Genomic DNA, 16,520 nt, shown 5'->3' on the forward strand with positions numbered 1-16,520 from the left:
GGAGGCCGCCGTACATCGTAATACCTAGACCAGTGCCGAGGTGGCGTTGACTCTTCGCTCAGCTTACATAATGAGGCGGGCCGAGCCACCGGGGCAAGGGTTATGCTGCGACAGCAGTGACGCTGTACAGCTGAGCGGCAGCTGCGATCAGTGGAACAGGTCTGCGTTGCCCCTTCCCCAGCGACCGCCGGCGGCACGTCCCTGGGGCTTTCGCCGGCCGCCCTTTCCTGATCGGCGCGCGACTAGCCTCTCGTCCAAGGGCAATCAGAGGCAGTTCCGATGCGTTTGTCTTTCCCTTTTACTCGTGCTCCCGGTGAACGCCGCCTAAGTCGCCTTTCGCGATCGGTCGCGCTTGGACGGGTGTTCCGCTCATTCTCCGGCGTCGTACGCAGGGCCCCACGTCGGCCCGCAGCCTGACGCAGCAGACAGCCATGCGGCCCTCCGCGATGCTCGCCGCCCTCTTGATGCTGGTGCTCTGCACGGCGGCCGCTTCCCCGGCCGAGAGCGACACGCGACCCAGCGTACCGGCCCCAACGACGACACCCAGAACCGTGAGCTCCAGGGCGCCCGTCAGGACCACCACCAAGGACCCCGGGCCCGATCCGCGCAACCCGTACAAGTACTACGCGCGCAAGCAGGAGAAACTCGTCAAGACTCTCATGAAGACCATCACTGAGCACGTGACGCCCCAGTTCCTGGGAGACATCTCGCAGCTCAACCTCACCGGCGACTGCACCTACGGATTATTCAAGATGATCTTCGGCGTCAAGCAGCTCAAGCCGTGGGCCATCAAAAGTGAGTGGCATGGCGGGCGCTCATTTCTGAGGGGGCCTGGTGCCATTTATTCGCCTACTGGGCTGGCAGTTCTGTGCCAGAGATGATGAGGCAACAAATCGATCCCGTAACTACAAACGTACGGTGCTGCTAAAAAAAAAAAAAAGACAGAGAGACGATGGTGCCTGTATCACACGCTTCTCCTGATCCGGGTTTTGAACTGATAACTAACCTGGCGGGACGTGCTGTTTTTTTTACGTAATGTCAGGGTGAAACAAGCCCACAGCCTGAAATAGATATTAAGAGAAACGTGATTTTTTTATCTGAAAAAAAAAAAATACAGAAGGTAGACCCAGTTTCCACAGAACTTTCAACTACTGCAGCTATACAAACTAATTTAAAAAGAGTGACAGTGACAATGGCGGGAACTGGGAGTACGGCTTCATTGGAAACCTGCGCCCGTACTAAAAAGCCTTCTTTTTTAGTACGAGCACATGTTGTTCATTTTAAAAACACGATGCCAGCGGCAACAGCTGGTAGGCTTGATTGGTTACTACAACATGATTGAGAGCGCAAATGAACAGGAAGTACGATAAGGACAAAAGACTGTTGCGTACCCAAACTGCAACTTGTAAAAAAAAAAAGTGCCCAGCAAATGCAACTCTATGGCATTAAATATAATGCGAAACAGGATGAGGAGATGCACAGACCTTAAATTCAGTTTTTTAGCATGTACACTGAGTGCTTTTTAAAGAAAATTCCCTTATGAGCCAGCTATGGTCTTGTGCCTTTTATTAGTTCAGATTCATTGCGCTGTCTGTCACAAACAGCCTCCATGCTTTCTTCGTTTCGACCCGTTTCTGTGCTCGACGTACCTGCGTGAAGCGCTGCAATGAGAAATAATGAAAACAAGACTATGTAACTTGTCTTTCTTTGGAATCCCCTATTACTATACACGTGTGGCAGAACGACTAACAGGTGATGCGCTTCTACAGCACTTTATGACAGTGAGGCTGTTGTCATCAACAAATGCGCCTAAACCGCCGAACTCGGTTCAAATCTCGAGTGAAACTCGGACCATGTCACTGTCAATTGCAAAACATTGTTTGTTTTTTACTTTCGCGTGGATTCGAGTTTGCACTCAAGTATTGCAACGCGTTAGCAAGAGAGCGGACTGATCATTGTGCCAAGTCTGTCGTCATATAGATCGCCAGAAGTTGATAATCCTCATAAAACACTGTTCTTTTCACACCTGGATGATGCAACGTCATTCGCGATATCTGGGACAGCCTAATATATTGCCACCATTTCAAAGGTGTCACGCGTAAGAGAGCTCGCTCATCACGGGCACTTCTTTCAGCATGTAACAAAAGAATGCCATATATGCCGAAGCTGGTGTAAGCGTCTGGCACCCAGCTTCATCGAGGCAGTGACGTGCGAGCTCTAACAGCTGAAGCGAGCGCAGCGGAAGCTATAATTGTGGCAGAGCAGAAAGGATATCCCGAAATCAGCAAGTAGAAAAGCGGATCGCGACGCTTACGGACGCAGGTGCTTTCACGGGTCTGCGCTCTTTAATTACGCGCAGACGGGAACACTTGAAATAAGAAATGGCACTGCAGTTAAAGTGCACACTTGCCACCGCTCAATACCGCGTGTTTGCATTCTAACGCACTCTCACTGACCTCTCTAGGTTCTGTAGGAGCGCAGACACATTCGAGGCGCTCGTGACATATGCCGTTGGCACCTGGCTTCTATATATCGGCCTCTGAAACGCCGTGTGTGAGCCGCTGTTCGCATAGCAGAAGTGCATGCCCCGTTGTAGTAAGTTTAGAGCATAGGGCCACCTGTAAACGCGGCCTCCGAACTCCGAAGTGCACCGTTCACGCGCTTCCCCACAAGTACGAGACGCGGGCTGTGCAGTGCCACGAAGTTCCTCGCAGATGGTCGGGGACCGTTGTGCTCGTGCCTCGTGGAACGCAGAGCTGGGTGCTGTCGCAAACACGAATTTAATTACCGGCACATGCAATTTTTAACCCACGAACAGAATGTTGAACTTACTTGAATTGAGCGATAAAGGCACATCCTCAGCGCCTTCTCCTCACAGAAGGCGCTTCCATAAAAAGAGAAAACCGATAACGCAGTAAACTAAAACAAATCGCGGAGTGAGATGAAATACCGAGAGGTCGGAAGGAATGAATATGTAACAGCTAGGGTGCATATATCTTCGCGGCTAATTTTCTTTTTATTTTGTATCTGGGGAGGAGGACAGGCAGGAAAAAGGGGTCCATTCGCGGGATCATCCTCATTAGCATGCGGAGAATGTTGGCAGTGGCCTTGCATGCAAGGTTTGTTTCTTACAGATTCTAGTGCATAAACGTCTCACCGCCTCAAAAGTTGAACTTACCGAAAGAAGCTCCGGGCTAACTCTCTCTCTCCCCGTGAATCCGAGTCCCTGCACTGGCCACGGGCCACGGCTAGCGCAGGCCAGTTCTGAGTGATTCCATTCGTCACCGCTTGTCTTCGTTATTGGCTTCCTTCCGCTCGTTAATGGGATGACGCCCGACGAACATTTTACTTTTTTTTTCTTTTCTTGTATATCTGTCCTCACCTAATTCAACGGCCCGTTATAATTTCATCCTAATCTCGGTACAGAAATAAAGGCAAACAAAATTTTTCGTGGATTAGTTGAACCGTATACAATGGCGATTACTCGAATAGAACCGGATTGAGCACACATGCGCGAGAAGAATTATTTATTTATTTATTTATTTACAATACTGCCAGTCCCAGCAGGGACCATAGCAGGTGGGCGAACAAAAATGACAAACATGATACAAATTTGAGCAGTGCACTCTGGAATTAAAAAAAAAGTGAATACAAATCAAACACAGGTGAACAGTAAGGAACAAGCAAAATTAAAGAAAAGGTAAACATTAGCAAGGAAAAAGAAAAATACATGTCTAGGAGTCGGGTGGAGCATTGCCATAAGGAATTCAATTAGAGCACATGGGAACACAGCAGCGGAAAAAATAAGAGAGACTTTCTTCACGATTAATTAACAATCTAATGAAGTGATGAAAGACGGTTGAGTATGTCAGTGAAACTGCTTTATTCGGTAATTGATAAGGATTCTATCCGTGACGTGAACTGAGATAATGTGGTTGCAGTTATGATTGAGGGATCAAGGCGATTCCATTCTCTGATCACGAGGGGAAAGTACGAATACATGAACGTGTCGTTATGGCATGAGTATTCTGTTATCGCGCGTGCGTGTTTATGCCTCGACGGGCGTGATTGCGAGAGAGATATGTATTTTGATACGTCTATCTTGTAGTAGTTGTGCATCAGGTGAAATAAAAATTTTAGTCGTGCTTGTTGCGCTCTTGATGATAGCGTCGCTAAACCCGAAATAGCCGCGAGGTTAGTTGGTGAATCTGTGCGCTTATATTTGTTGTGTATAAACCGCAATGCTTTACGCTGTACTTTTTCTAGTTTTGTTACATTAGTCACTGAATGGGGGAACCAAACTGTGTTAGCGTATTCTAAAACTGGTCGAACGAAAGGATTAGGATTGGAAAAGGAAATGACATGTAGCTGTGGCAATGCTCTCTGAAAAAAACAGTTGACCTGGTTCATAAAAAAGGGGAAGAAAATTATAATTTTACCCAAATGCAAGCTGCTTCGATAGCAAAAATCACGGAAGGAACCAGCAGACAGCTGCTCATTGTGAACGAAAAGTGCGTAATTACGTTTTCTCTTTTTTTTTAATTCAAGTGCTTTCACTCAATGACTCTCTTTTTCATGTTGATTCTATCAAAGCCACTCAGTCAGCGTTGCCGAGCTGCTGCGTTAGCACGTTATGCCCCGAAGAACCAGCCCATGTTAGGGTAATAATAAGAAACAAAACAGATCAAACCCCGCCGATTTTATCAATGTAGTGAGCTCATGTGCTGCTTTCTTCTTTTTGCAACTAGCACCTTCTTAATAATCGTTACTTTTAGTTATTTAATAGACTTATGCGTGCCAAACACTGCTGTAGGCCCTGAGGAACGCCATATAGTGGAGTGCTCCGGATCAATTCCGAGCACCCGGGGGATTCTTTACCAAGCAATGATATCTCAGCGTACAGAAGCTTCCGCATTTCGTATTGTTCCAAATGCGACTGTCGTTGTCGGAATAGAACCTGCGAACACAAGCTCTTAGTGATGCGTAAACTTCCGTCTCGGTGGTCGCCTGTTCATAGAACAGAAGACCGAAGATCGCACCGCCGCTCTTAGTACCGTGCCAAGCGAGCAACAGCAGTTCTCGCGATAAAAAAAAAAAAATAGAATGACCGAATAAACTGCGTAGCCCCGAATTAAGCCCTGAGGAGTGCAGCTCCTAGGAATTAAGCTCAAATGACTACAAAGGACGTGCTCGTCGGCCTGCACAGGGGCATTCTGGAAAAGAGAGAGAGAGGGGAAACTTTATTGAGAGGTATCACTGGTGGATTTTGAAGCGCCATATGCTGTCGTCTCTTAACAGGTTGGCCCGTAAGCTGAGGCCCGTGCAGCAACGAGACGTGCGCACAGGGGGCGCCTCGGGCGAGATTTTATCGCATTCCGTACAGAGCCGAGTTGGCGCGCTCTGCGCCAGGCCTGCGCAGAGCGCCGCGCGTCCAAAGATGTGGCAACGCGACCGACAGAACCTGCCCTCATGCAGTGTCGAAACCATTCACGCGTGCGCAGCCGAGCGACCAAGCACCAGTCTCACTTTCCGTCGACGTACCACGTTTGGATCCCACTGTGAGCTGGGCTGCATGCCGTCGTGGCAGCAGTAAAATCGCATACGAGCCATGTAGGACTCATTTTCGGGGCGTCGAGAGAAGCTGGCATTTTGCGATCGATCCTCCGATTTACAAAATCTTTGTCGGAATGATTCTTCAAGTTTAAGTTCTTCGTATGTGCGAATTCACCTCTACGAGCTCATTGGATTACTACTTTCAGTCGTGAGTAACTGGAGGAGCGTTCGCTGCGAGAGAGAGAGAGAGAGAGAGAGAGAAGCAGAAGGACGGAAAGGAAATGAGGTTAACCAGGCGATGCCCAGTAGGCTGGCAAAACGAAAAATACGAGAAAAAAAAACGAACAATAAAACTATTATGCATGAGACGCAGAGGATTGACTTGCGGATTTGTATTTGGCTTCCGTTATTCCTCAGTGGTTATGACGCTCGACTGCTGACCGACGCAGGTTCGATCTCGGTCGCGGCGGTCGAATTTCGATGGAGGCGAAATTCTAGAGGCCCGTGTACTGTGCGATGTCAGTGCACGTTAAAGAACCCCCGGTGGTCGAAATTTCCGGAGCCCTTCACTACGGCGTCTCTCATAGTCTGAGTTGCTTTGGGACGTTAAGCCCTCCCTCATAAACCATATTCATTGTCAGAACCGTACTAGTGCACGTGTACACGACGGGCGTTTAAGACATAACACGGACAAAGGGCCAATGTGCCATAAATTAAACCGTAAGAAATAAGGTGACTTCCCTAATTACTTTATTGCGCCCTTGCCACATTAATGCGATTCCACGCGGTAGCATGCATCCTGTCTTCGAAGGACAGACTGAAACTCGTCGCTTCGGTTGAAAGGACGTATGGTTTGAGAAGCACCACATGCATTGTTCGACGTCTTGCGTACGTTAACATTACTTATATTTCGCAACAACTCCTGATCTCTTTAAAATTAGCTGAACGGTACAACAAAATCAGGTCGGTGTCGGCCGCGTCATAATTGTGCAAAGCACGCAGACAGCGTGGAAGTGCGTTCATGACAGTCACCGGCATCTGCTGGGCTCGAGACTGGTTTTTTAATATAATGTAATGAACTGCTGTATGTGCAACTGCTCGAGCCCGGCAGGCTCGAGCCCGGCTCAAGCATTAGAGAAAAGTGCAACGCCTGTCTTGCGTCCCGGTTGATATATATATATATATATATATATATATATATATATATATATATATATATATATATATATATATATATATATATAGAGAGAGAGAGAGAGAGAGAGAGAGTGAGAGAGAGAGCGAAACAGAGAGAGCGAAACTGCCAACCTAAAACGCCACAGAAATAGGGGGGGGGGGGGGGGGGGGGGAATGCGCGCTGCACCAAACTGTCAGTACTGAAGCGCTTCGTGCACTCACGGTCAGCCTTGCGATAGCGGCTTTCAATAGCGAGCAATGCAGAGGTCGGTAGCATTTTTTTTTGCCATCAGTGCACAAGCCGTGGCGAGAGATCTATGGGGGCGCAGAGGCGATACCGATCTGTACCGGGCTCTCACGCTAGGGGGCCAAGAAGCAGAGGGACAGCCACACAGATTTTGCCCTGGGTACCTGATACCGAACGACTGCGCGAAGCCTTGCCCCGAGCTGTGTCCTCGTGTTAGTAGTCTGACTGCCCCCACCTCCGAGGGTCTATCAGAAGGCGTATACAAAAGGATTGCTCCGGAGTGACGCGAGTCAAGCTGTAAAGCAAGGGCACGAATTGCGCTTGAATGAGACAGATTTGTGCTACCTGACACATAAATCACTGTTTGCGCATGGCTCATGTATTCCTTAGTTTGTCTGCGTTAATTAGCACTGCAGCAGAATTTTCCGATACGTGTAGGCCTTTTACGGAGACAGCTATATCGGCGAAGCTTTGCAGGGCTTACGGAGTCACCGTCGTCATCGTAGAAGCAGAAGTGTGTCGTTACAGGAAACTTACGCTGCCCCCACTTGGGGGTCACGTGATGGCCTTCTGGCCAGCCAACCATGCCATGTTAGCATCCTAGCCAATGGTACTGCGCTGTCGACGGTGACGTGTTCTGGGAGGGACTGAATCTTGTCGGTTATCGGGGAACTCAGCCCTTGGCTTGGGCGGCGCAAGGGAGGGGCGGGGCTAACAGCCATTGAAGTCACTTGGCCCTGGGGGAGAATGAAATATTTACTGACTGCCGTTAAACAGCAAAAAAAAAAAAAAAACACTTGCAAATGCGTAGCGGCAAAAATGTTCTATTTTTTTTAAGACCCCTCTTCGATAACGCACGTGTGTCGAATAACAAGAGGTAGCGAATGGCTGCACGTCTTCGTCTACGCGAGGCGATGGAAGGATCGCGAGTGATGTGCGGCGCGCTTAACATCCGGCGCAGATGGCCGTTCGAGTTCCGCGTGCTGGCTAGTACTGTACGGCACCAGCCTTTGCGCGCTGCTGCTTTGAGAAGCTATAGAAGGCGAGAACAAGATTATCTCTGTCAAAATGGCAGCTTTAAACGTTTTTCGCAATGAAGTGCGAGACTCTTTTGGTGAGTTCAGTTATTTTAAACAAGTATCTTGTTCTAGGAAGAAAAATAAAAACACTCTATTCCATTTGTAGAAATAAGCACGAAATGGCTCTCAATTACAGCGGGGTTGGCATACATTTGTTCCCATCGAACGGGTACTCTCTTTGATCGTTGTCATCGTCCTCCACGACAATGTCCGAGACAGGACATGGCGCGTCTCGTGCGTAGTGTTCGTGTGTGCTTTAGTTGTGCATAACACGTTACAGTACCGACTCCGACTAACCAGTCTCTAATTTTCACCAAGGTACGCATGTAGTTCAGGCTGGCATCCGTTGATCCTCGTTTCAATCTGCAGAGCAGGGATGGACATCTCCTGGATTAGGCATTACTAGAACTGAGAGAATTTGCCTGAGACCCGGCCGGAAAAGGCTTACAAGCATTTTGTGCTTATTACCGATTGTCTATCCTTAGCTATGATCGTTACGTTTACACATAAAATATTTAAAGATAAAATAAATCCTACGCTACTGTTATGCTAGAAAAACATTTCGTGCTCGTAGCGTCCCTGACGGTCCTCGGAATAATGCGCAGATAAGATCATTCGTTCCTTTTTTATTTTCTACATGCACGTGTTTCTTTATTTTTTCTCCTGCACACGGACTCACGGCCATTCCATTGTGGTTTCTTCAGAAAAGCAAATCACGTCCATTTGGACAGCTTGCTGTTTCTTTCTTGCTTTAAAAAGAGAAATAAGGTAAGGCCGCGACACAAATTCCAACCCCTTCACGCTGCGGAGGTGATGACTGGAGTTCGCATCGTGAGCGTTGGCGACGAAAAAGATCGCAGAAGCTGTGCATTGCGTGCACACATACATTATTCGCGCCCTCAGCCAAGTCGCCAGGCCTTTGCCGTTCCAAATGGCGGCATTCCGAGACGTTTTTTTCAAGGCGGGGAAATTTGCGGGTAACAAAGGGGAGCACGACACGAGTAGCATTGGCGTTGCAGCCACCTTGAGCCAGAAAACTACGTCCCGCAGAAAAACGGCGGTGACTCTCGTTAATGAAATAAGGGAACCATAAATGTTTTCGCACTTCAGCAGTGAGCTCTGTCGATCTACCTGCGTGCATGAAAACGGGCGAAGACTCTGGCTAGCATAAACGTTAGCAGGGATTCATCCCTGCACCATCTCTAGGCTGAGCTTGTTTTTCTATTTCCCGAAGGCTCTGCCTTGTTTTAAACCCAGCACAAAACAGATGCGAATACAGCGCGCGGAATTTCTAGAGGGCTGCTTATGAAAAAAAACTGTCGTAAAATGTAGACGACTGAGCGCTCCGGGCTACGCGCTTTCCTCTCACGTTTTGTTACGGGACAAGGCGCTATTTACGAGACATCGCAGAATCTGATCTGGAATCTGCTCTGACGCAGCACGGCAGCAAAGTATATGCGCTCAGTTTTTACGACATGACCATAGAGGAGCAGCAAACTCATCTCCAAGCCCCGCCGGATATTTAAAGGAGCTTGACACTTTCGCCGAAAGCCGACTTTCCTGGGCCTTCTGTTCTCAGTAATTACGACAATTCACGCGACACGTTTAAAAGTCTAAAGTCGCACCCTCCCTTCTATTCCACCTTACACTACCAACATCACCTTGTTTCGACAGGAAAACAATATTTTTCGTTTGAGACTGCACCGTACCGTTTGGCACACCGGTGGAGGTCCCTCCTATCACTTTCGCTTCAACAGAGCACATTGCTGTCGGCCGGTCCCAAAAGAGCTGTCGCAGCGATTCATTTCGTAGTAGAGATACGTTCTCATTGCGTCTTAAAACGCATTCAACGCCGCAATCGCAGTTCTATTTGGAGCGGCGAGCGCCTCAAAGGCACCATTTGCTCTTTTGGTAGCGTTGTACATTAGGCAAGGGCAGAAACTCATCGTCTCCGCTTCCTGAGTCACAGGCGGAAAGGCGAAGTAATGAACTCGCGATAGTTACGTACTTCCTCGGCGTTTCGCGCAGTCTTCGTGTCCGCAACCGAAGGGTTTGTCGCAGAGGTCAGGTGGCGATCGAAAGGGTGTTGGAGGCGAAGAAAAGAGGTCTCTTGCAATGATAGGGCTGCGGCGTGCAAGACTGCACTTTTGCACCCCCCCCCCCCCCCCCTTAATGTTTTTATGGGGCCTTTATTCTCGTTCTCTTTTTAATGGGCGATGGCTTTTCCTCAAATGTCTCCGCCGCAGGGATCGGATTCCTGCCCCTTTCGCTTACTTTCGATTCCAGCTAGCCCGCCGTAGCTTGACTAGAGAAGGTTTTGTCCCCCGCCTCTTCTTGTTTTCATTTTTTTCCTTCTCAAAAACACGTTTCGTTTATTTATCCTTTTTCTTACTTGAAGGTTGAATGCAAACAGAAATAGGCCAGTCTTTGCCACGATGCCGTCGTCTGCTATGAAAGTCCCAAAACAAGATTTCTGATGAGCTGGTTCGGATACGACGCAAATATGCCATAATTTATGCTCCTCTGTTTCACTCTTAATCTCACCTCTCGGGCTGTATAGGATTTCCCGAGACAGTGAGTGAATCGGAGATCAGTGAATCGAAATCTCAACAGTCCTAAAGAAGCTTGCAGACTGTGGGAGTGTCACCTTGTTCGAGAAGAATTTAAAATAAATATCCTGAAAATTAAAGCAGGGCGCAAATGCAAAAGCAGTGCCAAAGTTGTGGCTCAAACAAGCAGCCAGCAAATGTCCCATTACTTCGTGGCTATACTGGGTTATTCAAAATATTTGATCGGGTTTAAATACGTGTATATCGGGAGCAGTTCCACAAAGGACAGAAGACGATGCTCACAAACAAAAAAAAAAGAAAATTTAAGTCACTCCACTTTTAGGTTTTAGCCATCGCAGTACACACGTCTGGTTTATTCCTGTTTCCTTCAGATTAGCATCTAAAAAGATATCAAGCTGTACCTAAAAATGTCGAAGCGTCTCTCCATTGGCGTTCATCCAAGCAATAGCGATGAGGTTCCTCGATGCTTCCAAACTAACCGGCAGTGGCTTGACCTAAAGGGGGACCTTAACATCCTACAGAACCAAAAAAGAAAATCGCTCCTTGTAAAGAAGGAAGACCTGGACGGCTATGTCAACAAACATAAAGCTTCATCCCCACCACATCGTCCGATCCAGCGCTGTGAAAGCCAAAAACCACTCGCGTTATTGAGGCGACGCCTCAATCGTGTTGGAAGGTCGCAACATAGTTGCAGCATGTCAAAACACCAGTCAAGAGCTTCCCGGTGAATATGGTTCATATCCAAAACACAAGATGCTCTATGGCGCACATCCAAATATTTATTTGAAAAAACGTTCGTGCTACAAGCTGGTTTGTTGCAAAGACATGTGAAAGGTGTCGACGGCAAAACTTCTGCCGCTAGCTTCCATTAAGCGTTTGGCACTATAGTGTCCCAGAGCTTATAACTCGTGAAGTTTGGGACCCGTTAATTATAATGAACTCCATCGAAATAGACAGTCTCTTGAAAGCGAGAAAAGGATTCGCGAAACGGATAGGATACAACTTTAAAAAAAAAAATAAAGCAGTTGGTAGCAAGGGGTTATGATCCGCAGCATCCTGTATTACTACGCTGACCAATCACAACAGTAAACGAGATCAGCTTTTTAATGTTTGACTATATCAAACAAGCAAGAAGCATCGGAATGCTTGACGTTATTATTTCGTCTAGCGATTAGCTTCTTACTTGACTAACAAGGAGAAGGGATACGTTTAGTCACAAAGGAATTCTGTCTGGCGATCACTGCAGATTTAAGCTGTATTCGACTATACTGCGTTTATTTGCATAAAAAGAAAGGGATTTGAAAACAGGACCTAGTAGATAAACTTAAAGGAAATATAGAAACAACCCTTTCACAGGCAAATCGCTAAATTCTTTTTAAATTTCGTCCTGAACACAAGCGCACCTTTCTCCAAGTTATCACGAATACATACAGAACTTCCGATAATAAAAGTTTGTGGTGTAAGAGTCATTTTACTGCAACGTTAGTAACACATGTCGAAATTCTAATGAGAAGTTATTCTTCTATATTCCTCCTTGCTGTGTTCTGTCTGCACGGACGATAAAGGACAGCGGACACTGCGCTTTTCCTGCATCCGTTCTTGTCTGTGTCGTCTTGCACAGTACTAGAATACGGTTGCACGCTGCTCAGGTCATCCATTCCGCGTGCTGCATGCCGATGTTGCCGTGCATGGTGCTCCGGTCCTAATCAAGTTGCTCTGGGAGCAGCATTTTTCTTATCTTTACCCAGGAGCCTTTCCCTCATTTCAGAAATGGGCAGTCTTTACAATCTGAAATACTACGTGTTCACTTAACGGGGCTGTCTCGTTCGCTGTCCTGCTCACTTCATTTACAAACAACGTGTTCAGAACGTGGCCGGAGTTATATTAGATGCACTTCGCTTCATTGAATTTAAGGCGTGAGGTCAATATGAACATTATCAGACTGAAAAATTTAAGGGCAGCCACCCTTCGTAGCGACCTGCACACTGCTCGAGTTCTACTCGTTCTGACCGCGGAAAAGCTTCGTTATACACTCCCGCAGAATGCCCAGTGCCTCCAGGGACTCCCGTCCAGGGACCCCCGTCATTGTACGGCCAAGTCTCCCCCCTGCTTGGCAGGCAGCCATAGCCGCGGCTGCTTCTTAGAAGGAAGCAGGATTCTCAAGCGCATGTCGACACCTGCAATATGGAGCAGGTGCTCAGAATCGCCCGAGCTTACGTGGCGAGAGGAAAGCACGTGAAAGCGTGTCTACATTCCGAACCAGCTGGTTACTCAAACGCAACGCTTCAGCATCCACGACATCTGAATTATGGGTGGAGGAAAAGCAGCCAGTAAACAAGGAATTTATTGCAGGGGGGGGGGGGGGGGAAATGAGCGAGGCAATCGTTTAAATGGCTGTCTCTACGTCGCTCGGAGGCATGAACAGAGTAGTCCTCCAAATGCTTCCATGGCCTTGGACTGATTTAATTCAGAACACAGCGCAATTTTCAGTTGCGATGTTGGCTGCTCTTCCCTAGCTTCCAAGTCTTCATTTATTTTTTCTAGCTTTATGCTTCAGCGTTGCTGATTTCGGTTCAGCCAAACCAGCAAGCATTTTACCTTCTATTACTTGCCATTCTTTCCGGCATTTCGGTACGGCAGGCGAATAAGTTCCCTCTGTGAGTCATGCTTCACAACACGCTTCGTTGGTCACGGGTGAAAACCTTCGAAGGGTGAACCGCGGAGAAGCGTGACGTGCTTCGTGTCGGCGGTACGAAGAAGCGCCATATTTCAGCTATGCAATGGCCACTCGTAAAAAGGATGCCGAGAATCGGCCAAAAGAATACAAAGTGTAAGCCAGTAAGTTATTTATACCGCAGCTTCAGCTGGAACATCGTGATTAAGTGTCGCTCGAGGCTCCTTTCGTGCAAGATGGTGCCACCTGCCCGCTCCTCAGTATGGCCTCGGCAGCGAGAACTGGCAAAGGAAAATGTTTAGAAGAACGCAGCCGCCAAATGCCTGTTGCGCCACGCAGTATCATTATGCTCGGGGCTAGTATTACACACTGCCGAACCGAAGGACAAGTGAGCAAACAGCTTCGAGTGGTCTTTTGCCGGCTGATGCTGACGAGACCGAAAAACCATTAAAGATGCTAGACCGATGTAGAAACCAGCATTTTCCTCTTATAGGTAACGTATATAGTCGTTATAAAGGGAAAGCGTGCGTGTGCGTGCAGTCGACGCTACTCAACTTGAAAACCAAGATGCACCACTTGGCGGCCGACGAGCATTGTGCGCACAGACCGCGTGATACTTATACTAATACCGAATAAGCCCGACGCGTAAACAAATTATGAGCGACCGCTTGGCGGTAATAGGACGCGTATAGACGGGAAATTACTCTTTTAAAGACACGTGGTTGCGATAAAGTGGCGATGTGGGCTAGTTTGTACATGACTGGAATGCGAAACAGGGCAAGAATTCAGGACTAAGGTGAAGGCAACACAGAGCGCTAGCTAACAACTGTCTATTTAAACGCACCAAACAGAACAGCTCTTCCTGCAAACGCTTATTGGTGACATCCTGGCCCGGCTGTCCTCTTGTGAAGGGTCAAAACTTGAACTACTTCTCTGAAACGTCGGTTTCTGTACGTTAAAGAGACCAACTGTCGAGCAGTGCAGAGAGCTTATATCAGACAAGGAAGTATTATCACATTAGCGGGGTCCTACGTGCATTGAATACCCGTATATGCTTTTCTTCAGCATGTAAATATAATACTTGCCGCTGTCCTCGCTTTGTACTGTTGTCTCCATAATGCCAGGTTTTTCCCCTGTTTCGCATCCCGAGCACACAGCTGATGAAGAGCAGAACGTTTTTCGTGTCGCGTATTGTTGTTGCTGCTGCTTCATTTAAAAAGCACATTTTTACCGACATCTACTCTAAAATATTCATTTACCAAAACGAGCGCTCAATATCCGACAGCGACAAGCCATGTTTTTTTTTCTTTTTTTTTGTTACCTATAGGCTGAAGTAGATAGATCACCATGCCTTCATCATCAGTGTGCGGGCTGGTTAGGATGTTTTCGTACCCTTTCCATCAATAGGTTTCCATCGATGGCGATACGAACCAAAGGGAGAAAGGCAAAATCAAACAAAGTTGTTTATTCTCGCAAATAGTGCTTAAAATTACCTCAAACAGCAAAGAGGGGCTTTCGGTGGCCTCCAAGAAAGCAAGTGTGCTGAGCGGTATCTACAGACTCGCACACGTGGCATTCGTTTATGACGCCAAGCAATGTATACGTGTCAACACACGTATTGGCATCCTCCGGACATACACGCGTCCGTGAGAACGCTGCAATAGAAGGACAAAAATAAAAGGAAAGCTAGAGGCAGTATAGCCACTGCTCCCCAATATGCTCGATTTACGGCGGTTTCTTTGCCCTCGCGGGCGCAGCCAGCACAGCGCGTGGCCGCAGTCGATGCGACCCTGACGCATGACGAGCGTCGTTCAGTATGCGAGGGAGCCCCCTCGATGGCGCAGCGCCAGACACGGAGGTCACTTCAGCGAAGGGAGCCAATCGTCGCTTCGTAGCACGCTCATGGCGCTCTTCCAGGGTCCGTTGACGCCCCCGAGAGCGAAGCTGACCAGCGACACGCGCTGAGGTTGCACGCGCCCACATCCGCGACTGCTTGCTTGCTTCGGCGCAAAGGTCGACTGGCATTCGCTCGCGGGCAGAGTTTTAACGACGGGGGAGTGTAACCTTCGTCGGATACATTGACGAAAATAACACGCCTTGGAGAGCACTAAGCGCGCTTGTCTTCCAACGTAAGCATGAAGCCATTAAGTGGTGATTGTCTATACAGCTTTTCGACTGGGCTGTTTCACGGAACCACCGCATTCCCTCATGCAACGCTGCCGGGATCCTGGAGCGTGAATAAGTGAGAAGGAGAGGGAAAAGAAAGGCTTTTGCTTATGACAAGGCAACTGTGCGAGCTAGCGCAGAGGATTTGCAGATTTACTTGATCGAATAAGCTTTTTTTTTCTTTTTCATAAAATATACTTACACACGCGTGAGCTGCTCAGCCTTTACCAGTGCTACGCATATTCACTCTCGGAAGGCGTGATGCCTCTGAATCTTTTCTGAGAAGGAGCCCTGTTGGCGCGTGGCAGACGTTTGTTTTATTCGAAGCGCACTGACGGGACATTGCCGTCAAATCTGTTTTCTTGATTTATTCCTTTGCCTCGCTGTCACTGGTTGCAGCGTGTGACTTCCGGGCTCACAGTCAGCGAGCAATGCCCCTTTCAAGCTCCTGCAGTAAAGATGACGCTGACATGCGACAAAGAGGAAAAAGAACGATTCTGTAAGAGAGTCGTTACAATATGAGGCTCGGTGATAGTTTCGTGAAACAGCATTTTGGATCTTCGAGAAAACCTCAACTCTATACTTTCACACCCAGAAGTATTTACGGGAGAACAGGAGTCTTAATGCATGACGCTTGATAAAAGTGATGAAGCTAGCGACCTGGCTGAGATTGTTACTGCGGCATACACCTAGGCCTGTATAGAATAACCTTTTTTTTTTTTTTTCACTTGATTCTATTCCATTCTTATCATTCGCAGCGTAGACTTGATTATCAGGACGATCACGAGGGTGTGTCGGTGCCTCAGACAATGCAGAAATAGCATTAGAATAGAATACTGATGTTTTGCAGGCACGCAGCATCATTTAAAAACTTCATTTCCACCAGTTCCCAAACACGATTCGTCCGTTCCAATGCTGCAGTACCCTATCGAGGCTACCCAATTCGTTAAAGGCGACTTTACTGCAGCGCGCATGAAGGCAAAGCCGAACCGGCGCGGCCTTGCAGTGGCACGAAAATGCGCGGAACTGGAGCGCTTTGTTCGTGTTTCTTCCCT

The 16,520-nt window shown here is 47.8% G+C and overlaps 1 protein-coding gene across 1 annotated transcript in view; it reads left to right on the forward strand.

Moving 5' to 3' along the window:
* The first annotated feature begins 270 nt into the window (after positions 1 to 270).
* The window catches only part of LOC149352804 (nose resistant to fluoxetine protein 6-like), a 70,522-nt gene continuing 54,272 nt past the window's right edge, over positions 271 to 16,520 (forward strand). Inside the window, exon 1 of the mRNA XM_089582006.1 lies at positions 271 to 795. Within this exon, the coding sequence (XP_089438132.1) occupies positions 432 to 795 (364 nt within the window). The 5' untranslated portion in view covers positions 271 to 431. The remainder of the gene's footprint in view (positions 796 to 16,520) is intronic.

This window comes from Amblyomma mixtum, chromosome 3, assembly GCF_055824585.1.
Source record: "Amblyomma mixtum isolate Tamu chromosome 3, ASM5582458v1, whole genome shotgun sequence".
In the NCBI taxonomy this organism is placed as follows: Eukaryota; Metazoa; Arthropoda; class Arachnida; order Ixodida; family Ixodidae; genus Amblyomma; species Amblyomma mixtum.